The sequence below is a fragment of the Myxine glutinosa genome, chromosome 6 (genome assembly GCF_964187855.1).
Source record: "Myxine glutinosa chromosome 6, kmMyxGlut1.1, whole genome shotgun sequence".
NCBI classification, from domain to species: Eukaryota; Metazoa; Chordata; class Myxini; order Myxiniformes; family Myxinidae; genus Myxine; species Myxine glutinosa.
The window spans coordinates 109,241,874-109,265,743 of record NC_136266.1 but is presented as its reverse complement, the minus strand read 5'-3'; the positions used below and the strand labels follow the sequence as shown (position 1 = coordinate 109,265,743).

At 49.0% G+C, this 23,870-nt stretch overlaps 1 protein-coding gene across 11 annotated transcripts in view; it reads right to left on the bottom strand.

Annotated features, from left to right (window-relative positions):
- Window positions 1–23,870, bottom strand: part of NCOR1 (nuclear receptor corepressor 1) — a 376,183-nt gene that overhangs the window by 134,766 nt on the left and 217,547 nt on the right. For all 11 annotated transcript variants that reach the window (XM_078780340.1, XM_078780342.1, XM_078780346.1 and 8 more), the window contains 4 exons: window positions 16,603–16,738; window positions 16,371–16,472; window positions 4,966–5,040; window positions 389–669 (listed from right to left, as the gene is read on the bottom strand). In XM_078780340.1, coding sequence (XP_078636466.1) covers window positions 389–669; window positions 4,966–5,040; window positions 16,371–16,472; window positions 16,603–16,738 — 594 coding nt within the window. The remainder of the gene's footprint in view (window positions 1–388; window positions 670–4,965; window positions 5,041–16,370; window positions 16,473–16,602; window positions 16,739–23,870) is intronic.

Genomic DNA, 23,870 nt, shown 5'->3' with positions numbered 1-23,870 from the left:
CTGATCTCATGTCTGACATTGAGGACCTCCTCCATAGTTGGGATTGCAGATGAAACATGTCCTAGGTGAGTGACCTGGTCTGAATCCGAATTAATGACGTGAGATGAGGTCTTTGGAGAAAAGGAAGGATTTTTTGTCAACTGTGATGATGCATTCCATGACCATGCTGATGCTTGGAAGCAAGCTGATAGGCCTGTACTTAAGGGGATCGGTTTTTGAACCTTGTTTATGTAATGTGGTGATGTTGGCTTGTCAAGATGAAAAGTCAAGATGAGTTGTCAAGATGAAAAGATTTTAACAAAAGAGAAGCAAGTTCTAAATAAAATTAAAGCCGTGATGATTGCGCTCATCGGTGTTGCACAAAGTTCAAGTTGAATTTTCCGCATACCCGCAAGAAAATGTCATGACTGGTCCGTGATCCCGGGATCTCTGGGGTCTTTCGCTGATGTTGGTGGAGTAGCGTCGCTGAGTCGACCAGTGGGCGCCCATTTCCTCGCATTATCTCGTGGATAGATCGGCCCCCCTCCTTTACCGTGTGCACGACTTCATAAGGGCGACTACGTTGTATCGCGCCATCCGATGCAGCCTTTAGATTCGTGTCCTCACGCTTAATTTGCTTCGTTTCTCGGCGGAATGCCTCATCCACCTCCATCTGCAACCGTGGCGTGCCTGCGACACGCCACAACACGACACTGGAAAATCAAGAAAACCCCAAAAAGCAGCAAATCCCAAACCTAAGTAAAGAGCTATCAATAGTCATAGCTATAGTCATGCCCTGTTCATCACCCACCTGTAAGCACTTTGGGAAGCTTTATAACCAGCCTGCAATTTAGTCGAATGTCAGAAATTAATTAAAACACATAATGTTTTGATGATGCAATTAAATCTGTAATCATGAGATCTACAACAGCCAATAATCCCCAGGATTGTCTGGATGAGGATGAGGGAATACTGGAATGATAGAGTATAACTTGGCAAGAAAGGATAGTATTGGATATCCAGACCAATATTCCAGTAAATGACAACCAATGAGTATTTGTGATTGTATTCAAGTGTGATTCAAGACAAACTCAAAAACAAGGATGCAAGTCCTTATCGAGGCCATACCCCAACAACACCTAAAAAATGGGATGTGCAGATTTTACATTTAAATAACTAACGAAATAAGCATTCAGGTAGTGCAGATTGCGTGTATATAAATGTATATAAAATAAAAAAACATTTCACGGTGGTATGTCGGTAACATTAATGTCAAAGTGTATAAAAATAAATAAAATAATTTGAAGTTGTGTGTTGGTAGTAGAGATGCTAAATGTACATAAATAATTTCAAGTGTTTGTGTGTACGTTATGCTTTCACGGTTGAACCGTAGCATCTAGAGGCCCCCAAATGTAGGGTGTAGGCACTTTAGAATCTGGAAAAGTATTTAAGGAACACGCCTACCATCTACACAAAGTCCGCCCCCCCCCCCCCCACCTTCTCAAGGAAATAAAATAAACGTGCTGGGGGTCCCCAGAGTCAGGTCATGAGTACAACCCTCCACCCACCCCCCCCCCCCCCACTCCTCCAAAAAGGCGCTGCATGGGAATAAACTAGGTAGGGGATCTGGCACACTTGTGCATTGAAAACGTTGAAATCCGGTAAATAATTTTGTTTGTGTGTGTTTTTGGTGCATTTGGTTGTTATTTTTTCATGGCTGAAACCATGTGAGTTGCATATAGATGAAGAAGTATTTATTCTTCCAGAACTTCATCTGGATGCAGACCTGGTTGTGAATAGCATCAGTGAGTGAGTGGGCATGACTGTCCTGCTGATGCAACTCCCCTTGTAGGTAAGGGCAGGAATTTGGAATTTGGCCATGGTGCTGGTGATAGCTCGCCTACACTTGGCGAAGAACACTATGGGAACTTTAACATCCACCAACTAATGCTGGCAGATGGGATGCCCCGTTTAATGTCCATCCAAGGGCTGGCTGATGCATTGATGCTTCTCCCTGCCTGCAAAAAATCAGGATGACAGTTTATAGATGGGTCAAGATTTGAACCCAGTCGAGATGGCTCAAAGGTGAGTGTCCATACCTCTAGGGCAGCGGTCGGGAACCTATGGCTCGCGAGCCATATATGGCTCTTCCGGTGACGGCATATGGCTCCCAGACAATTTTGAGTTAAAAAAAAAAATCAGTTTGGAACTGATTTTAAAATACTTGTGATATTTCTTAATAATACTGTGTCATTTTAAAGTAAACAGAAATTAGTTTTGAAGATAAATTTCACGGGTCACGGGTCACCCGTGGGTCGGGTCGGGAACCAATGGCTCGCGAGCATGTCCGCGTCATTGTAAAGGTGAAGAAATCAATTTTATCAGATAGCCAACTAGTTTATCCGCTTCAACCCTTGTAAAGGAAAAGATGGCGAAAAGAAAAAAAGACGATGATTACCGTGCATTCCAGGCTGTGTGGACAGAGGAATTTGCATTTGGTGAGAGAGCAGGATCTGCGGTATGTCTAATATGCAATGATAAAATTGCATCGATGAAACGGTCAAATATAAGGCGGCACTTCGATACGCACCATGCTTCATTTGCATCGAAATATCCAGCGGGGGACAGCAGGAAAAGGGCATGCGAGGAGCTACAGCGGAGAGTGCAGGCGAGTCAGCAGCAACTACGTGTGTGGACCAAGCAAGGTGACGGGAATTCCGCTAGCTTTGCGGGTGCTTTGGCAATAGTAAGGAATGGAAAGCCATTCACAGATGGCGAGTATGCCAAAACATTCATGCTTGATGTGGCCAATGAACTGTTTGATGACTTCCCAAATAAAGACAAGATAATCAAACGAATAAAAGACATGCCCCTGTCAGCAAGAACTGTGCACGATCGTAGCATCATTATGGCAAATCAAGTCGAGGAAACACAAATTAAGGACATAAACGCCGGGACATACTTTTCTCTCGCGTTAGATGAGTCAACAGACGTTAGCCATCTATCTCAGTGCAGTATAATTGCCAGGTATGCTGCAGGTGACACACTGCTTGAGGAAAGCTTGGCTGTTTTGCCAATGAAAGGAACAACAAGAGGAGTGGATTTATTCACGTCTTTCATGGAGTTTGCTAAAGAAAAAAAACTACCGATGGATAAACATTTCTGTCTGTACTCATGGTGCACTCTGTATGTTGGGGAAGAACAAAGGATTTGTAGCGCTTCTCCGTGAACATGAAAAGAGAGCCATCCTAAGTTTTCATTGCATCCTGCACCAGGAGGCGCTTTGCGCTCAGACGTGTGGCCAGGAGCTTGGTGAGGTGATGTCGCTGGTCATTCGAGTGGTCAACTTTATTGTTGCCCGAGCTTTAAATGATCGCCAGTTTAAAGCTCTGTTAGAAGAAGTTGGGAATCATTATCCCGGTCTGCTTATACACAGCAACGTGCGTTGGTTGTCAAGGGGGAAGGTGCTCAGCCGTTTTGCAGCTTGCCTGAGTGAAATCCGGACTTTTCTTGAAATGAAAGGCATCAAGCATCCTGAGCTAGACAACACTGACTGGCTCCTGCAGTTTCACTATCTCGTGGACATAACTGGCCATCTGAACCAGCTCAATGTGAAAATGCAAGGTATTGGAAATACAATCTCATCCCTTCAACAAGCAGTGTTTGCATTTGAAAGCAAGCTGGAAGTCTTTCTCAGGGACATTGAAACAGGTCGTCTTCTGCACTTTGAAAGACTGCAACAATTTAGAGATGCATGCTTAGCAAGTGACTCCACTCAACATCTGGATCTCCAGCAGCTAGCTGGCTTTACGTCCAATCTCCTGCAGTCATTCAAAGCACGTTTTGGAGAATTTCGTGCGCGCACTGGTCTTTTCAAGTTCATCACTCATCCACATGAGTGTGCAGTGGACAAAGTCGACCTGACATGCATCCCCGGGGTCTCTATCGGAGACTTTGAACTGGAAGTTGCTGACCTGAAGGCATCAGACATGTGGATGAGTAAGTTCAAGTGACTTAATGGAGAGTTGGAAAGTCTTGCGCGACAGCGAGCAGAGCTGGCGAGGGAACACAAGTGGACAGAAATGAAAAATCTTCAACCTGAAGACCAGCTGATTCTTAAAACTTGGAACGAGCTTCCTGTGACATACCACACAATGCAGCGTGTGAGTATTGCCGTATTGACCATGTTTGGCTCTACATATGCATGTGAGCAGTCATTCTCGCATATGAGGAACATTAAGACCAACCTACACTCACGTTTAACTGATGGAAGCCTCAACGCCTGCATGAAGCTCAACCTCACCACGTATGAACCAGACTACAAGGCCATCAGCAAAACCATGCAGCACCAGAAGTCGCATTAAAAGTAAGACATTTAATTTATTATACGTTAAAAATACTATATGGCTCTCAATGAAATATATTTAGAAATATTTGGCTTTTATGGCTCTCCCAGTCAAAAAGGTTCCTGACCCCTACTCTAGGGCATCCTGCCAGCCCCTAATTAATAACTCAAAGTTATATGTTGGTAGTGGTTATGGTAAAGTGTACGTAAATAAATAAATAAATAAATAATTCAAAGTTGTAATGGTAGTGCAGATGGTAAAGTCTATATAAATAAATAATGCTTCCAACAATAAATTCCTAATATTCCAAATTAGCTCGGATCCTAAAATCATTTTAAACGCCTCATGTCAATATATCATTGCATACATGTGTTGCATATGAAATAAATGGGTCCATTCATTATAGAGTAAAGGCTCTGGACGGATCTACTGACAGACACACAGCACTCAAAATATAAACCCCCCAGCAAGGCTAATGCCCAATTGGGGGCAAATAACACTGCAGGGAGCACTCAAACAGTCACATATATTGTGGGCCCAGTTCTGAATCATGTGACACGATAATCCACTAGAATTTGAAAAGCCCTTCACTGCTATGAGTGAGAAATTAGGCAAATGTGTGAGAGAAGACTGAACTGACCTTGCAAGATGGACCCAAAGACTGATGCTCTTTCCTTTGTATCCAAACCTTCCTGCTGCTGCTTCTGGAACAAACCTGAGTTCACACACAATGCCACTGTTATATGAAGATTCGGATAGAAAATGAAATATATTACATTGTTGCGGAAATGTGATGGGGGTGATAGGAGTAATACAGCCTTGGTATGCCATTCGTAAATATCGAGCATAACAGTACGGTATCCATGTGGAAATGATGGGGAACATGTAGAAGAATGTATTAAGAGCTGAAAATTGTGATCCCTCTCCCCCTTGGTATGTGTCTACACCCCCACAATGCCCCCTTCCCTTCATGACCCCTTCAATTATTCCTTTGTTATCTGTCTATATGTGTTTCCTGTAAAGAAATACCGACAACCGCTCCATTCCGGGCATTACCAGAACATTCCGTGGCTGTACGCTGAGGGGAGGAGCCGTCGAACACTATGACAACGGTGGGTGAGTCATGCAATGAGTTGGTTCGTGCGAAGAACCAATCAGCGCAAGAGATCAGATGGTCGGAAGTTAAATATAGCGCACAGGAGATCAGACCACCAAGACGTTGGTGTGCAGACAGGATCCAGAATGTACGTGTTGAATTGCATTGGCTGTGAGCAGGACCCCAAAGGAGATGAACACAGAAGCTAGACGGAGCTTGGGCGGATTGGCCATGAGCGAGCTCTACAAAGGAGTCTGACAGGAGACATCTCTCTCTCCCTCTCATCCCCGCCACATGCCTGCGTTCAGAACTGGTGGTAGCGATGATGGATTCCATGACCTTGCTGATGATTGGGAGCAGGTTGATTGGTCTCTGGTTGAAAGGATCTGTTTTTGCACCTTTTTGTGTAAAGTGGTAATGTTTCCAGATTTCCAAGCAAATGGCAGATAACCTTGAACAAATGAGAGGGTGAATAGAACAGAGAGAGGGAGTGAAAGAGCAGCATTGCAGGATTTTAGGACCCGTGGGCTGATGCCGTCAGGTCCGGTTGCAGAATCAGAGTCGAGGTTTGACAGAAACTTCTCCACTTGTCAAGAGAGGATACAGAGTCTAGGAGCAGCTGAGTACGACTGGGTAGGGTGGGTACAGAGAGAGATGAGTTTGGGATAAAAGATTTGAAGCAAACACAGAGTTGAAACATTCAGATTTTTCACGTGCAGCGTCAGCTGTGGAACCATTTGAGGTAAGGGAGGGGATGGAGGGGGAACAACAACAACAACAACAACATGCATTTTAAGGCCATTTTCCCTGCAAGAGCGGGGGTTAGCCTTGCGGTCCCCATGACAATCTTCTTCATTTTGCCCTATTTTCTGCATCTCTCCTTGTTAACCCCCTTGCCTGCATTTCTTCTTCCACCATCTTTAGCCAAGTCTTTCTCGGTCTTCCCCGTCCTCTACTTCCTTCCACATTCGTTTCCATCACTCTTCTCAACCAGTCACTTTCATCCTTCCTCAACACATGACCAAACCAACCTCCTTCCTCAACACATGACCTCAACCTGTTCCTCTTCACAGCATCAATCACAGGCTCTATTCCCATCATCTTTCGCAATTCATCATTTGTCTTCCTCTCTCTCAACGATACTCCACACATCCACTGAACCATTCGCATTTCCACCCTTTCCAGCCTTCGTTGCTGCTCTACGTTCATTACCCATGTCTCGCTCCCATAAATCATAACATTTCTCACACATGCAGCATACACCTTTCCCTTCAGCTTCAACGACACTCCCCTCCTCATCAGCACATCACTCAGTTCCCGAAACTTCTTCCATGCACATCTCACTCTAGCAACCGTTGCCGTGTCTGATCCACCTTCTCCATTCAGCACGTCTCCGAGGTAGCAAAATGTTTTCACACCTTCCAGCTTCACGCCGTCTCCAAGATCCAACTCAACATTGTCTCCATCTGCAGCTCCCTCTGTGCACACCTTACATTTGAATGTAGCTGCCACACTGGTTAATGACCCTCTCAAACCACTACATTTTTGATTAACCCACACAGCGCACATTGTACATTGAATGGAGTTCACTCCGACACCCTTCCTGCACATAGCACATGGCCACTTCCCAGTTCTTTCCACCTCACCACATGCTTTACCACTTGCCATCACCTTCGTCTTTCCGATATACACCTTCAGACCTTTTGCCTCCATACATTCCTTCCACTTGTTCATCTTTTCCTTCAGTCCATCCATACTTTCCGCAATCAATACCAGATCATCTGCATACAACAACTCCCACGGTAAACCCTCCTTTACGTTCTGAGCCAGCACCTCCATCACAGCTACAAATAGTGGTGGACTCAGTACCGACCCCTGATGCACTCCCACCTTCAACTCAAACTCACCACTGTTCCCGTCCTTCGTCCTTACAGCTGTGCGCGCTCTTTTGTACATTGCCATCACTACTCTGATCAACCATTCCTCCACTCCTAACTTCCTCAATGCCCATGTCACTACTTCGAGTGGAACCCTATCGAATGCTTTCTCCAGATCAACAACCCCAAGAAACAACTTCTTCCTCTTCTCCATGTACTTCTCCTGCAACTGCCTCACAATAAAGAGCGCGTCTGTCGTTCCTCTTCCTGGCATAAATCCAAACTGCATTTCGTCGATCTTCACCTTCTTCCTTATCCTGCTCTCCAACACCCTTTCCAATACCTTTATTCCATGCTCCAATAACTTTATCGCTCGGTACGAGCCACACTCCAGAGGGTCACCTTTCCCCTTGTATAGAGGGATGAGGGTACTCAGTTCCCAACCACTGGAATGCGGCCTTCTTTCACCACCAGTTTACAGATCTCTGTCATTCTCTTCACACCCCAACTTCCTGTTGCCTTCAACAACATGGAGGGGGAACAAACACCAGAAACAGATTTGACCATATGCCACCAGGATTTGGAGGAGGGAGACAGGTTTGAGAATTCAGTCTTGAGAGTAGAGAGATATTGTTTCCTGGCTCTCCTGAGTGTAGACACACACTTGTTCCAAGCTTTGTGAAAGTAAATCAGATTGTCTTGAGTTGGATTTAACTTCCGGGAGGCGAAGGCAAGTTGTTTCAGGGCAACTGCCTCACCATAGGCTTCAGTGTACCATGGATGGAAGGAAGTGCATGACAACTGAAGATGAGATGGGATAAATCTGTGCATGAGAGAGAGCAGATTTCTTTGAGAAAATTTCTAGGATGAGTTGATATTAGAGATAGTACAATTGAAAGAACAGGGTAGAAAATTGATGGCTGCTTGAAGTCCCTGCCAGTCGGACTGAGTGAAATGCCAGACTCGTCAGCGCTGAGGCAGCTCTCGGAGAATGGCCACTATAACAAGCATGTGATCAGATAAACCAATTGGAGCAGAAGAAGAACAGCAGACAATAGCAGGAAAATTGGTCATAACCAAATCCAGAAGCGAAGATGTACAGTGGACTGAGATCTGGGTCAGAAAGGTGACAGATTGTGCCAGTCCCAATGAGTCACAGAAGTCCTTTGCTGAAGTCCCATAGCAGGTGATAGAGGTACCCACACCCAGCCAGGTGGCATGGTGACAATTGAAAAGCAACACATGAGGAAGAGAGAGTTGGGATAAGCAGATATAAGTTGGTCCATGTTGTCAGCAAGGAAGGTGTAGATGGAGTCATCACTGCTTGATGGACGGTACAACACTACAACACACATATGAACGTTGTGAAGTGGGGGCAGTGCAAGGAGAGTGAGGAATAGAGTTTTCAAGATAGAAAGCACTTCTGCCGCCAGGACGAGGCTCGGATCTATCATACCAGAGAAGGGTACAAGAGAGGGAGGGTAGGGGGAGGGTAAGATGAGGGTGGAGAGGGGAGGTAGGAAGAACTGCTGACAGTGTGTAGAACATTGCAGAAGAGCTAGGGGAGAGAACAGGATGAGGAGGAGGACAAAGGGCTAAGCAGTGATGGGATGAGGCGCAGTGAGGAGTAATATGAGAGGAGGCAGAAGGCAGTAGAAGATTGGAGGAGAAGGAGGAATGAGTTGGAAGAGAGAGAGGGAGAGGAGGCTGCTTTATGGATGTATGAGGGGACAACTTTGAAAAGGGAGGGTGAGGGGGAGAGATTTCAAGGGGAGGAGTGAGGGGGGATATTTGAGGAAGAAGGGAGGGGGGGGGGGGGAGATTAGAGGGAGAAGGGAGTGGGAGAGCTTTGAAGAGAGGTGAGGGGGGAGCTTGGAGTGGGAAGAGAGCGTAGTTTGCTTTGAGGTGGGAAGAGGCAGCTGATTTGAGAGGGAAGCTTTGAGAGGGAGGTGAGACGATGGAATGAAGGCACAGCCATGGGGGAGAATGGATAGGGTGGGGAAAGGAACAAGATTTGAAGGGGTGGGAAGAGGGGGAGGGTGAAAGAGGAAATAAAGAGCATGAGGGAGATGTTAGATGGTGAGGAGTGTACTGATTGAGAAAGTGAGATATCTGTTAGGTTGGAATGGAGCCCACAGATGTTTGAACAACACACAGTTTGCAACACCAGAGAAGGAGATGTTAGTATAGTGGAGGACAGTGGAGAGGTGCTGGGAGTGGAGGTGGAATGAGGGGAAGGATTTGAATAGGTTGGGTTATAAGGATGATGAGAGGAGGCACTGTGAGGGGCAAGATGGGAGGGGTAAAAAAGGGGGTATAACAGGGGACGAGTTAGATAGGAGGAGGTGGGGTGCATTGGAAAGAGAAGGGAGGTTTGGGAAGGAAGAAGCTTAGAGGGGGAGGGGAGAAGGGAGGATTTGAAGGAGAGGGCAAGGGGAAGGTAGTGATGTAAAGGGGGTTTTGGAGGGGACATGGAGCGTGATGCTGGTTGGGATAAGGTTTGCAGGATATGGGCAAGTAGAAATACAGGAGGGAAGAGACAAGGAAGGTTATTACACTGAAGATAGACAAAAAGAACGAATAATGAAATCCAAACATCCATTGCAAACTGGGGTTCTTGAGATTTTCAAGTCAGAGATACATTTGAAAATGTTAGAGGAGGGGTGGTATAAAGGTGCGTTAAGAGATTGGAGAAATGAAGAGCTGTAAGACTTTGAATTTTTAGAATTGGAATGATTGAAAGAGCGATTTGAAAACAGCCTTTTGAATGAGAAGAAGAAGGGTGAATTATAAAATAATAGAGAATTCAACACGGGAGAAAAAGGAAGTTGAAACATTTTAAAACAAACACCGTGAAGACCGTCCGGGTATTCACAGAAACAAGGGCAGAAAGTCTGGGAAGACAAAGTTACAGACAGAGGTTAAAAAAGGAGGAAAAAGAAGAAACAATAAAATCAGACGAAATCAGCAGTGATGTTAAAAAAGAATTTTGTTACTTCGATCATACTCACGGTCCCACTAAAGAATAGCATTGAAGGAGCTGGGCTCCAACGCGAGTTGAAAGAATTGACGCGACCAAAGATGGAAATTCGTCCGAGTAGGTTTAATAAATGTATCACACTCGGGTACTCTGAAAAGCCCGTTTATCGGGCAGCAATATATATACACATTTATGTCGGGAAGTTTGCCCGGCAAAAGCTATACCGGGCATGCCCGGGTATCAAGGGCGAGCCTTGGAAAGGCGAGTCTGGACCTGCCCGGGCGTGTTTGGCTGCGGCCTCGCAAGTCGAGGCTGGGCGTGCCCGGGCGCTCTGGACGAGCACTGGAAAGGCGATAGCGGGCATGCCCGGACGCTCTGGGCGAACCCTGATAAGGCGATAGCGGGCATGCCCGGACGCTCTGGGCGAGCCCTGGAAAGGCGATAGCGGGCATGCCCGGACGCTCTGGGCGAGCCCTGGAAAGGCGATAGCGGGCATGCCCGGACGCTCTGGGCGAGCCCTGGAAAGGCGAGAGCGGGCATGCCCGGGAAAGACGAGACCGGGCGTGCCCGGGAGGTTCGGGCGTGCCCGGGAACAGTGAGTCCGGGCATGCCCGGGAGAGGCGCGTCTGGCCGTGTTCTGGCCGGTGCAAGGCGATTGTGTGCATCCAGCGGTAACCGCTACACACGCCCCTCCAGAATCGACCTGCACCGGCAGGGTCAATTTAAGGGGGGTCCGGATGACCCGGCCGAAGCGACCCCTGGAGGGTCGTGGGGAGGGGTCCGACGTGGTGGTGGGTGGTCGAGCGGGGGGAACTGTGGACGGGGGGCGGCCTCGCCGCGGAGGAAGGGCCAACCGTGGTGGTCGGTCGACGTCCATGTGCGCCGGTTTGAGGCGGTCCACAGAAATCCGGTCCGGCCGGCCGCCGAAGTCGACGATGAAAGACTTGTCGCCCCGTCGCAGGCCACGGAAGATATCGTCGTACGGCGGCCGGAGTGGCCCCCGGTGCGCGTCATGACGCACAAAGACGTACTCCGCTGTGCGAAGCGCCGGGGGGACGTAGGACTGGGGGCCACCGTGGCGGGACGTCGGCACGGGGGCAAATCGTCGGGCGGCCTCCTGGAGGTCCGAGCGCTGGCGAGCGGCGGACCAGGGACTGGTAGCGTCGGGCACGAATTCGCCCGGGATGCGGAGCGGCTGGCCGTAGACGAGCTCGGCGGCGGACGCCTGGAGGTCTTCCTTGGGGGCCGTGCGAAGGCCCAAAAGGACCCATGGCAGCCGGTCGGCCCAACCGTCGTCCTGAAGGCCGGCCATGAGTGCGGCCTTCATGGAGCGGTGAAACCGCTCGCACAACCCATTGGCTTGGGGGTGGTAGGCCGTGGTGCGGTGCAGCGTGACCCCCAACGAACGGGCGACCGCGCCCCAAAGCTCAGACGTGAACTGTGGGCCGCGGTCGGACGAGATGTCCGCTGGTGCGCCGAAGCGCGCGACCCAGGTGGCGATGAACGCCTGCGCCACGTCGGCGGTGGTGGTGGAGGTGAGGGGCACAGCCTCCGGCCACCTGGTGGTCCTGTCCACCATGGTGAGCAGGTGGGTGAACCCCCGCGAGGGGGGCAGGGGACCCACCAGGTCCACGTGGACGTGGTCGAAACGCCGTTCAGGCACGGCGAAAGGTGCCAGCGGGGCCTGGGTGTGGCGGTGGACCTTGGCTCGCTGGCAGGCCGTGCAGGCGTTGGCCCAGTCGCGGATGTTTCGTCGAAGGCCGTGCCAGACGAAACGCGCCGACACCAGCTTCTGAGAAGCTTTCCGGCCTGGGTGAGAAAGGCCGTGGATGGAGGCGAAGATGCGGCGCTGCCAGGAAACGGGCACGATGGGGCGAGGCTGGCCCTGGGAGACGTCGCAGAGCAGGACGGTGCCCGCGAAGGGGATGTCGGCCAGGCGGAGGCCCGTGTCTGCCGCGCGGAGTGCCTGCACCGAGGCGTCGGTGGTCTGGTCGGCCGCCATGAGCGCGAAGTCCACGCCGAGGTGGACCGCGTTCGCGCTGGCCCGCGAAAGGCAGTCGGCCACGGCGTTGTCTTTGCCGGCGACGTGCTGGATGTCCGTGGTGAACTCCGACACGGCGGAGAGGTGGCGCTGCTGGCGGGCCGACCACGGCTCCGTGACCTTAGCCATTGCGTAGACCAACGGCTTGTGGTCGACGAAAGCCGTGAACGGGCGGCCCTCCAGGAGGTGTCGGAAATGGCGAACGGCCAGGAATAGCCCGAGCAGCTCGCGGTCGAACGTGCTGTAGTTTAACTCGTTCGGCCGGAGTTGCCGGCTGAAAAAAGCGAGTGGCTGCCAAACCCCGTCCACCCATTGCTCATGGACGGCGCCCACCGCGTAGTTGGAGGCGTCCGTAGTGAGGGCGATGGGCGCGTTGAGCACCGGGTGAGCCAGCAGCGTTGCGTCGGCGAGGGCCCGTTTGGCGCTGGCGAAGGCCGCGTCCATGGCCGCGGACAAAACAATGTCATGCTTGGCCGGCTTGCCCCGGAGGGCCTCGTAAAGGGGCCGCATGAGCTGAGCAGCGCGGGGCACGAATCGGTGATAAAAATTCACCATGCCGAGGAACTCTTGGAGGGCCTTGATGGAACGGGGACGCGGGAACGTGGTGATGGCCTCGACCTTGGTCGGCAGCGGCACGGCCCCGGTCTTGGTGATGCGGTGGCCCAAAAAGTCAACGGTCGTCGCGCCGAAGTGGCATTTGACCGGGTTGACAATTAAGCCGTGCTCGCTGAGGCGACCGAACAGTGTTCGGAGGTGGAGGAGTTGCTCGGCGCGGGACGTGCTGGCGACGAGGATGTCGTCCAGATAGACGAAAGGAAATGGCAGGTCGCGCAGCACGCCGTCCATCAAGCGCTGGAATGCCTGGGCCGCGTTCTTGAGGCCAAACGGCATCCGCAAAAATTCGAACAGGCCGAACGGCGTGATGACGGCCGTCTTCGGGACGTCGGCCGCCCGGACAGGTACCTGGTGGTAGCCCCGTATCAGGTCAATTTTCAAAAAGATGACCCGTCCCGCCAAACGGGCGGAAAAGTCCTGAATATGCGGGATCGGGTACCTGTCGGGGGTGGTAGCATCATTGAGACGGCGGTAGTCGCCACACGGGCGCCATCCACCCCCCGGCTTTGGCACGATGTGCAGTGGCGAGGCCCACGCGCTATCGGAGCGCCGCACGATGCCGAGGTGCTCCAACGCGTCGAATTCGGCCTTCGCCACGGCGAGCTTGGCTGGGTCGAGGCGGCGGGCCCTGGCGTAGACCGGCGGGCCCGTAGTGGGTATGTGGTGCTCGATCCCGTGCCGCACCGCGACGGCCGAAAACGTCGGCCGCGTGAGGGCCGGGAATTCCACGAGCAGGCGAGCGAACTCGTTCGTTGCCGGGAGGGCGCACGCCAGTTCGGTCGGCGCGGAGCTGCTCATTGTGCACGCCAGGGAGCTGAAGGTCTCGGCGTGGACAAGGCGACGTCGTTTGACGTCGACCAGCAGCCTGTGCGCGCAGAGGTAGTCGGCGCCCAGCAAAGCCACGGGGACGCTGGCGGTAACAAAAGTCCATTGAAAGCGCTGGCTGCCGAAGCAGAGGGTGACGACGCGTGGGCCGAAAGTGCGTATGGCCGAGCCATTAGCAGCGACCAAAGAGGGGCCGCAAACTGCGTCCAGCCTGTCCTGCTCGGAGGCGGGTATGACGCTCAGTTGGGCGCCGGTGTCGCACAGGAAACGCCGCCCAGACGCTTTGTCCCGAATAAACAGCAAGTTGCCCGAGTGGCCGGCGCTCATGGCTGGGAATGAACGCCGGCCCGGCCGTTTCCCGACCTGCCGAAAGTGCACGGGGGCCGGCACGTCCGAGCCTTGTGTCCGAACCTGGTGTGGTAATAACACCACGCCCGGTCAGGTGGAGGCCCCGGCCGTCGTGTCGGAAGCGGGCGGTGCGGCGTGGCGGCCGCCAGTTGCACCGGCAGTTCGGCATCCAACCGCGCAGGGCGCTCGGGCGTCGCCTCGGACGGCGGCGGGCTCCAGGTAACCGCGCCGATGTGCTGGCCCGCCGAGGAGATCTTATCGGCTTCCCTGGCGAGGGCGCGGGAATCCGTGATCAACGTGCCAGCCAGGGCGAGGCGTACCGGGTGAGGCAGCTGGCGAAGGAACAGCTCGCGGAACAGAAAATCCGGAGAGTGCTCACCGAGCAACGAGAGCATATAGTCCATGCGCTCGGATGGGCGCGTGTCGCCGAGCTCGGGCAGGTCAAGCAGGCGCCGTGCGCGTGCTGCCGGTGAGAGGGCGAAAGCGTCGAGGAGGAGTGTCTTCAGCGCGTCGTATTTGTCAGCAGCCGGCGGGTGCTGGAGGAGGCTCAAGGCGCGGGCCGCGGTGGCGGAACCGAGCGCCGCCACAACATGGTGGAAGCGGGTGTCGTCCGCGGTGATGCCTCGCAGGGCGAACTGAGAGTCCGCCTGAGCGAACCAAACAGCCGCGTGAGCCTCCCAGAAGGTAGGCAGTTTAAGTGTCACTGCCGTATCCATGTCGGTCGGTCACCAATGAAGGAGCTGGGCTCCAACGCGAGTTGAAAGAATTGACGCGACCAAAGATGGAAATTCGTCCGAGTAGGTTTAATAAATGTATCACACTCGGGTACTCTGAAAAGCCCGTTTATCGGGCAGCAATATATATACACATTTATGTCGGGAAGTTTGCCCGGCAAAAGCTATACCGGGCATGCCCGGGTATCAAGGGCGAGCCTTGGAGAGGCGAGTCTGGACCTGGCCGGGCGTGTTTGGCTGCGGCCTGGCAAGTCGAGGCTGGGCGTGCCCGGGCGCTCTGGACGAGCACTGGAAAGGCGATAGCGGGCATGCCCGGACGCTCTGGGCGAGCCCTGGAAAGGCGATAGCGGGCATGCCCGGACGCTCTGGGCGAGCCCTGGAAAGGCGATAGCGGGCATGCCCGGACGCTCTGGGCGAGCCCGGGAAAGACGAGACCGGGCGTGCCCGGGAGGTTCGGGCGTGCCCGGGAACAGTGAGTCCGGGCATGCCCGGGAGAGGCGCGTCTGGCCGTGTTCTGGCCCGTGCAAGGCGATTGTGTGCATCCAGCGGTAACCGCTACAGCATCATTATGCATGAAACATGTACTACATAACAATCTCAAAGGCACACTATGTGCATGATCTGGTGTTTACCTGAACAAAATAACACTTTTTTTTTTATTGAAGTTCATCCGAAACAAAGCTGAAAATCGATAATTCGTAAAGATATACTATGAAGAAGAAGAAGAAGTAGATGAAGAATAAAAGGAAAAACTGGCAAATCCTTCACCTAGTCCTGTAACAAGGAAACCTCTTCACAGGACGGGGGTAACCAGGCCAGGTGGAAAAATAAATTTTCCTACCCCCATTGAGTGTTTTTTTAGGAGACATCATCTCTGTACTGGATGGCCGATGACTCCAGAAGGGAGCTCATCCTCCCATTGTCAGGTGCTGTTTTTGGTCCTGATAAGGTGTCACAATCACCCTCCCCACTAGCGAAGCCAGTGAGGGGTGTCGGTTTAGTTGCAGACAACCTGACCATGCGGCAGCCAGCACTGCGTTACGTGCTACCAGTGACAGTTAGTTACATGTCAACACTGCCAGGTAATGAAAATAAGAAAACTGAAAATTGTTCTGGAAAGACATTTCCACTTCAACTCTCCTTGGTTTCAGGGATGTCATTTTTTTTACAAAGAGGCATTTAAAAGTCTGAACAAAAAAACATTTGTGCTTTTCTAAATTTTGCAGAAATTATGTTAACTTTCAGTTACTTTAAAATAGGATACCCATTAAAATGTCTTTCAGACTAATTGTGAAAAAACAATGGCAGAAATATTTTCTATTCTTGATTATTGCAATTATCACAACAAAATGACTTCTACACGAATTGTTCTAATGGGAGACAACTGTGATATGTGCTCTGCACAGCAATACACTTAACGATTTGACTTTACAAAAATGGATTTGCTCGCAATCGTTTTCCAATTGCCTTCCATAAAAACAAAATAAATAAATGGGAATATAGAAAACACACAATTATACATCAGGCACCTTCGTAAATACCCTCTTCCATCATATCATGGGTCCGCTTGGTGGTACTCGTCTCTCGTGCACGAGGACTACGAACTCCTTCGCCACCGGTTTTCTGAATGGCTGTCACAAGAATCGACAGAACAGGTGGTGCATGAGCTATGGATCCTTTCAGTCTCCAAATGTCTACCACAAAAAGTAAGAGAATGAAAAAAAAAAAAAAAAAACCTTTCTGGCCCATAAAGAAACCTACAGGTGTGGGCCGATAAGGGGATCATGTTGTTGTCAGACAAAATGTGTGATTTGGAAGACTGACGCTCTCCGGCGCTGCCAGTATCTGAGAGCTTCGACAAAGCACCCTTGTACAACACATCTGCTGGAATGGTTTGCTGTACACAGGAGAACATCAAGATATTAACTGTATAACAAATTAACAATGCTCAGCCAAAAATATTTATTGCTCTTCTACAATATTTATTGGCACAGGTGTGTTTAATCGAGGAATGATGATTGTTGGGAGTTAAATTGGTGGATACAAGATGCAAATGATCAGGCTACCTTCAAAAATGTTCTTATACCTTGCAATTGGTTCCTTACAAATTTGCATTCGATCTTCCACCTACTTCTAGTTTATACTGAAATTTATGACTTTGTAAAATAAGAAAGCCTGAAAGTACCTGTGATGTAATATCAAAGGTTACAGACACATGCTACGCTTCCATCAAATTCTGCTCTGCGAGAAATGATGCGCACAAGCCATGATGCCACCCAAACCTGAAGGAAACCCCCCTGTGCCAGGGAATTTGCATGTAAACATGAGTGATGCAAATATAAAAAAGAATGATGCAATGGTAAAACGAGTGTCTTTCACTATAATTGTACCTCTCTTAACATCCCCAATAATTTCTACCTTCTTGTGCGGTCGGCCATGGAACGTTTTTATATCAGGTTTTTCATCAATCATAAACATGTGTCTACCCTCAGGAGAGCCAGGAAACATTATCTCTCTACTCTCAAGACTGAACTCTCAAACCTGTCTCCCTCCTCCAAATCTTGGTGGCATCTGGTCAAATCTGTTTCTGGTGTATGTTCCCCTTCCATCCCCTCCCTTACCTCAAATGGTTCCACAGCTGACACTGCACATGAAAAAGCTGAATGCCTCAACTCTGTGTTTGCCTCAAAATCTTGTGTTCCAAACACGTTCCTCTCTGTACCCACCGCACCCAGTCGTACCCAGCTGCTCCTGGACTCTGTATCCTTTTCTCCTGACAAGGTGGAGAAGTTTCTGTCAATCCTCGACTATGATTCTGCAACTGGACCAGGCGGCATCAGCCCACGGGTCCTAAAATTCTGCTCTGCCGCTCTATCTCACCCTCTCTCTGTTCTCTTCACCCTCTCTTTTGCTCAAGGTCATCTGCCATCAGCTTGTAAATCAGCCAACATCATCGCTTTACACAAAAAAGGTGCAAAAACAGATCCTTGCAACTACAGACCAATCAGCCTTCTCCCAATTATATATCAGCAAAGTCATGGAATCCATCATTGCTTCGGATATCAAATCTTTCCTCTTCTCCAATGGCTTGATCTCTGATCATCAATTTGGTTTCAGACCAGGTCACTCTATTCTGGACATGCTGCTTCTGCTGTCTCAACAATGGATGGAGGTCCTCAATGCAAAACACGAAATTAGAGCTGTCTCCCTTGACATATCATGTGCCTTCGATACGGTCTGGCACCCCGCTCTGCTCACCAAACTCTCCTCCTATGGTATCCATGGAAATCTCCACGCATGGCTTGTGGACTTCCTCTTTGGTCGTAGTCAACGTGTGGCCCTGACTGGGTTTCTCTCATCTCCCCTTCCTGTTCAGGCTGGAGTTCCTCAAGGCAGTGTTCTGGGCCCTGTGCTTTTTCTGGTCTTCATAAATGATCTCTCTGACTCTCTTGAAAATCCTCTCTATCTCTTTGCTGATGACTCCACACTCTGCCGCTCCATTCTTCATATCTCAGATCGGCAGTGTGCAGCCTCCTCACTCTCTGCAGACCTGGACAAAATCACAGACTGGTCAAACAAATGGAACATGTCTTTCAATCCTGACAAATCTCACACTATTAGTATGTTTCTCCTAAAAGACCGACTGGACAACCATCCCATCTACTTTCTGAACAATCCTCTCCAAGAAGTTCTGTCACTCAATCTTTTGGGTCTCACTATTTGCCATGATCTTTCTTGGGAAAACCACATTTCCAAGCTGGCCTCCAAAGCCAGTCGCCGACTGGGCATCCTCTGTCGTGCAAGGTCCTTCCTTGGCACACCTGAGCTCCTCACCACATACAAGGCTTTCATCTGCAGCTCAATGGAATACTGTTCTTCCCTCAGGGCTGGTGCTCCTGCCTCACACCTGGCTCGGCTTTACGCTGTTGAATCCAAAGCTTTCAGAATCATTGGAATCTCCCGCGATGAAGCTAACTCCAGGGGTCTTTCACTCACTCACCACAGGCAGGTAGGTAGGTGGTCTTTCTGTCTTCTACAGACTCCTCTCTGGCCTTGCTCCCCCAGCTCTATCTGTGCTCTGTCCCCAAAATATTCCTACAGGTCGCACAAGATCTGCCAATAACCCTCTTCTGGTGAAATTGCCAAAATCAAGACTCTGCTCACCTTCACTCCTTCATTCCTCTTTACTCCCACCTCTGGAACAAACTCCCTCACTCTTTTCAATCCCACTCCTCCCTCCAGGTCTTTAATACAGCTTTTCACCACCATCTCTTATCTTCCCCCATCCAAAACCTTGATCTCTTCTACCCCTGTTAATTCACCCCAAATCCACACGTTTTTTGTTTTTTTGTGATTGATATTAGCTCTTACACGAGCCTCGATGTTGTATACAAAAAAAAACAAAAAAAAAACAATCATTCCCAAGCAAAGCCTGACGTTCGACCGAAGGTGATTTCGGCAAGAATTCGTCATTTGTTCAGTTTGCCGCCAATAACTCGCCTACTCTTCATGGAATACACCATAGGATGTTTTTAACGTCAAACGACAACCATTTCTGGCAGAGACGTCCTCCAGCTTTACATTCATCCAAGGGATGGCACACACATCGACATACTGATGTGCATGCGAACCACCAAGGTGACGATTTATAGCCGGGTATAGATTCTGTATTGTTCTTGTGTTCCATTGAAGGGCTAATGTTCGAAATATCAGATGGCAACTTGTTTCTCATAGCAGTAAAGATATTCTTATCAACTCTTCTTTCACATAGCTGAGCAAAAGCTGTCGTTACAGTTTTAGTTGTAAGTCCCCTACCCAGTTCCATGTCTTGCTGAAAAGAGAGTTTAACTCCAATATGTCAACCTGAAGCTTGTGTCGGGGACAGGATATTATGATGTGCTCCATGATTTGGTCCATGTCCGCAGTTGCAGCCAAGCGAGGTTTTGAGGTGCCACTTGTGCATCATGTAGCCACATCGGCCATGCTCAGTACTTATCCTGTTGAGGGTTGTCTACATGCTCCTCGGAAAATTTAAACCAAGTTGGCAGGACAAGTAACACACAGTTGGGTCGGGAACTACGCATTTGTTGGCAATGGTATTTTCAGCTCATGCTTTCCGCTAAGATTCTTCGGTGTTGTGGAGTAGGAGGTGCTGAGCTCATGACCAGAAAGGGTTTCGGGGGATCATGTGGAGAGTTGGAACATCTTTCAGGTGTCTGTGGCTAGGAAGATCCAGGTTATTGCTTATTCAGACTATCTCTCTGCATGTTGCTTGCCCTGTCAGATGGAAGGGGGTGGGGCAGAGCTTGACAGGACTGGTAACTACTGAACTGGGGTTGATTTCAGAGTGCCAGTGATTACCCTCATTGCTGAATGAAGAGGTGTGTTGATGAATTTGGTGTGATGGTTTGAAACCCAGACTAGACCCAGACTACACATTATTCAGCTGTTGAGAATGCCAGAGCTATGGTGGAAACACGAAATACGGCAGCTTTTCCTCCCAACTTGTGCCAGCGAGATTACAGATAATGTTCACTCGCATCTTTATTTATGTGGCAGTCGCACAGAGGTGGTCATGGTAAGTTAAGACACAGTCAATGGTCACTCCTGTGTAGGTGCGCGTTCGATCATGGCACACTTTTGCTCTGCAGACGTTAACAATGAGAGTGTTGTGTACATTGCGATTGTCAATATGGAATGCAAAGATTATGGACTTGGTTGGGTTCGGACGAAGTCTCAACTATGGGAGTATTCAGCCATTTTTACAGGTCAAACGTCAGTGGCTTTGACACTGTGGAAAGACTTGCCTGTGTTGCCAAGGTAATATCGTCGGCATATGTGAATTTCTGTGATGCCATGGTGGGGCATGTCGCTTGTGCAGATATTAACAGGCACTTGCGCAAGAACACTACCCTGTGGGAGACTGGTGTGGAAGTGTTCTTGGTGTACTGACATTGTCTCAGAGACAGACCTTCATTCTTCTGTTGATCATTAATGTCCGCAGCAGGAGATGTAGTTTGGCACATGGCAGCCACATGGACAGCCTGAGCATCAGTGCATGTTTCCACACATAGTGTCATGGCTGAAGAAAGGTCTACGGATGTGGCCTTGGTTTTAAAATTGTGGTGAAAATCAGCCTCAATGTTTGTGGTGATCGTAAAGATCTGCTCACAGCAAATGTGTTGAGGTCTGAAGCCAGCATGTTCTTTGAGAATGGATTGATTGAGGGGGTGATTTTTTGATGGATGAGATGCTCCAGAAGCTTCCAGGTTGTGCTGAGCAGTGAGATGGGCCTGAAGCTCCCAGGGTTATCGGCTGGTTACTTCCACCACTGAAAGTGGATGGAGGTTGTTTTCACCCGTTTGTCTGTCTGTGAACAGAACAACTCAAAGCGTTGTGGAGGGATTCAGACGAAATTTGGCAGAAATGTACTTGTATGTGACAAGGACGAAATGATTAGATTTTGGTGAAGATCCGGATAAAGATACCAGCGTTTTTAAAGTGATTCTTCACCATTGAGTGATAGAGCTAAAAATTATATATAAAACACGATATCTCAAAAAGTTATGGATGTATTTGGCCAAAATTTGGTGGACAGGTTGGGTGTGTGGCAAGGACGAATCAATTCGGATACAATATTCTTTTAATTTTCTAAGTATTCTTCACCATTGAGAGATGGGGCCCCAAATATGACCTTCCCATCGGTGCTAGAAGCATCAAAACCTGACATGGTGTCTCCCTCTAGGAAGTCTGCCTGAATGTTGGGAATGATGGCATCGACTTTCCAATTGCAGACATCCACTAAATAAATCATCAAGCCTGCCATGTTCACACAAGGTAATTCCGCAAGGTTCAAAGTCCACTCTCTGCCAGGGATGATCTGGGAGGTCGGGTAGAACCGCCATCCACAGCCCGTCCACAGGCCTTGCACGGGCCCACATCGTCGGGAGATTTTGCTGTATGGTCTGTAAGATATCAACTTTTTGGGCAAGTTGATCAGAAAGTTCTCCAAACCTTTCATTGTGCAGAGGCACTCCCCTCTCTCACAGGTACTTTCCCAAGTATTTTCAGGGTTTTTTTTTTTTTTAGAAGCTTTGTAGAAGCATTTTTGGTAGCAATATGTATTTGACAGACACTATATATATATATATTCCCTGTGCTCCACGATATATATTCCCTGCCCCGATGAGCGTTGTTGCTCGGTCTTTCTGCGTATGCAGTCCAAGCATTCTGGGGTGGAATACGTCATTTCAAAAGTGGTGTATCAGCAGGGCTGCAAGGTGGTCACACCAATTTGGTGTTGGGGGGGAGGGGGCGGGGGGGGGGGGGTGCGGAGGGTGTTGGGGGGACGTCATTTTATAGTATCACAGTCAATACTTTGTGTGTCCGCCCTTTGCCTTCTTGAGCACCATCACTCTTTTATCCATGCTTCTTCCTTCTATATCTATACAAATGAAGCACTCTTACAGGAATATTGGGCCAAATTATACAAGGTTAGTTGGGTACCTCTTCGTCTTCTCTGTTTTCAGGTAGTCCTCAATGGGACTCATGTCTGGATTCTGTGGTGGCCATTGCAACACATGGAGCACACCAGTTTTAACCTTCTTCTCTAAATACTGTTTTACTATATTGGAAGTGTGTTTTGGATCATTATCTTGTTGGAAAATTAATCTTCTTCCGATTAAACGATTTCCACTATGAACTGCACGGTGCTGCAGTATCTGCTTGTACTTCTCTTTTGTTTGTGTCCCATTGATTTTAACAAGTTTTCCTTCACCAAAAGCTGAGATACAAACCCAGACAGTCACAGAGCCTCTCCCATGTTTAACCGTACGCTGCAAACATGGTATGTCGTAGCGTTCTCCAAGTCTTTGGTGGACGAACTGGCATCTCTTAGATCCAAAAAGTTCAAACTTTGATTCCTCAGACCAGAGTACCCTATTCCATTGTTCAGTCGCCCAATCTTGGTGTGGCCTTGCAAATGTCGGTCTTTTCACATTATTCTGTGGTCTTAGCAGTGGTTGCTTTGCTGCAACCAGTCTCCTGCACACAGTGCTGGACAAGATGTTAATGTTTCGGCCTGCTATAATTTCATTTGTCAACTGCTGACTTTATTTTCTTCTGTTGTATACGCTCAGCAACTTCAAGTACGTGTCTTGCCTTGGGGATGTCCTTCTGTGTCTTCCTGGCCTTTACTTGACTTGCACCAAGCCAGTTTCTTTCAGGCATTGCAGAGAATACCTCACACCATTGTAGATTTTCAGCTTTTCTACTATTTTCTTCATCTAATGTGCCCTTCTTCTCACAGAGTTTGGATCTTCACATGCTGCTCTGTTTCATGTTGCTTCCTTGGTGCCATTCTGAAGCCACTCAGACTTTCAAGCAAGGGAACAAGCTGATGAAAACCAATTTCACGTATTCACTAATTTGAATTTTTTATTATGTTTTTTTTTTGTTATTCACATTAATGTAACTGGTGTTGATAACTTCAATAATTTGTTTTTATTCACTTTACAAAAAAACACAAACTGTTTCCTGTATATTTTCGTTGTGGTAAGTGGATATTACCAGCACATTCTAATCGTGTTGTGGTTATGAGAACCACATAAATCATCCAGTGTTGTGGTTGAGTTCCAATTAATGCTCCCATGGTTAAGCAGTTATTTCATAGTTATGTGGTTGGTTTAACTGTCTAAAGAACAATAAAAGAACAAATAACAAACTCGAGATATGGAGGACAACAAAAGGGTCTGCGTGAGTGGATCTGAGGGACAGAGGGAATCTGGAAGACTGAGGGAGGAAAGGATGTGTAAAAAGCTTGGTCACTTGAAGCGATCACAGACTTTGTTCGGGGCTCAATCAATCATTTCTATTCCTCGCACAACGCGAGTCTATTCACGTCCTTCTCTTCTCTCGTGTTTATGTATTCTGCGTCCTTCCTCTATCATTCCTTTTGATATGTCGGTCCGCTCACATTATTTAGTCCATTATCGTTCGCGTTTTGCTGGTCATTCACTGATCACAGTTTG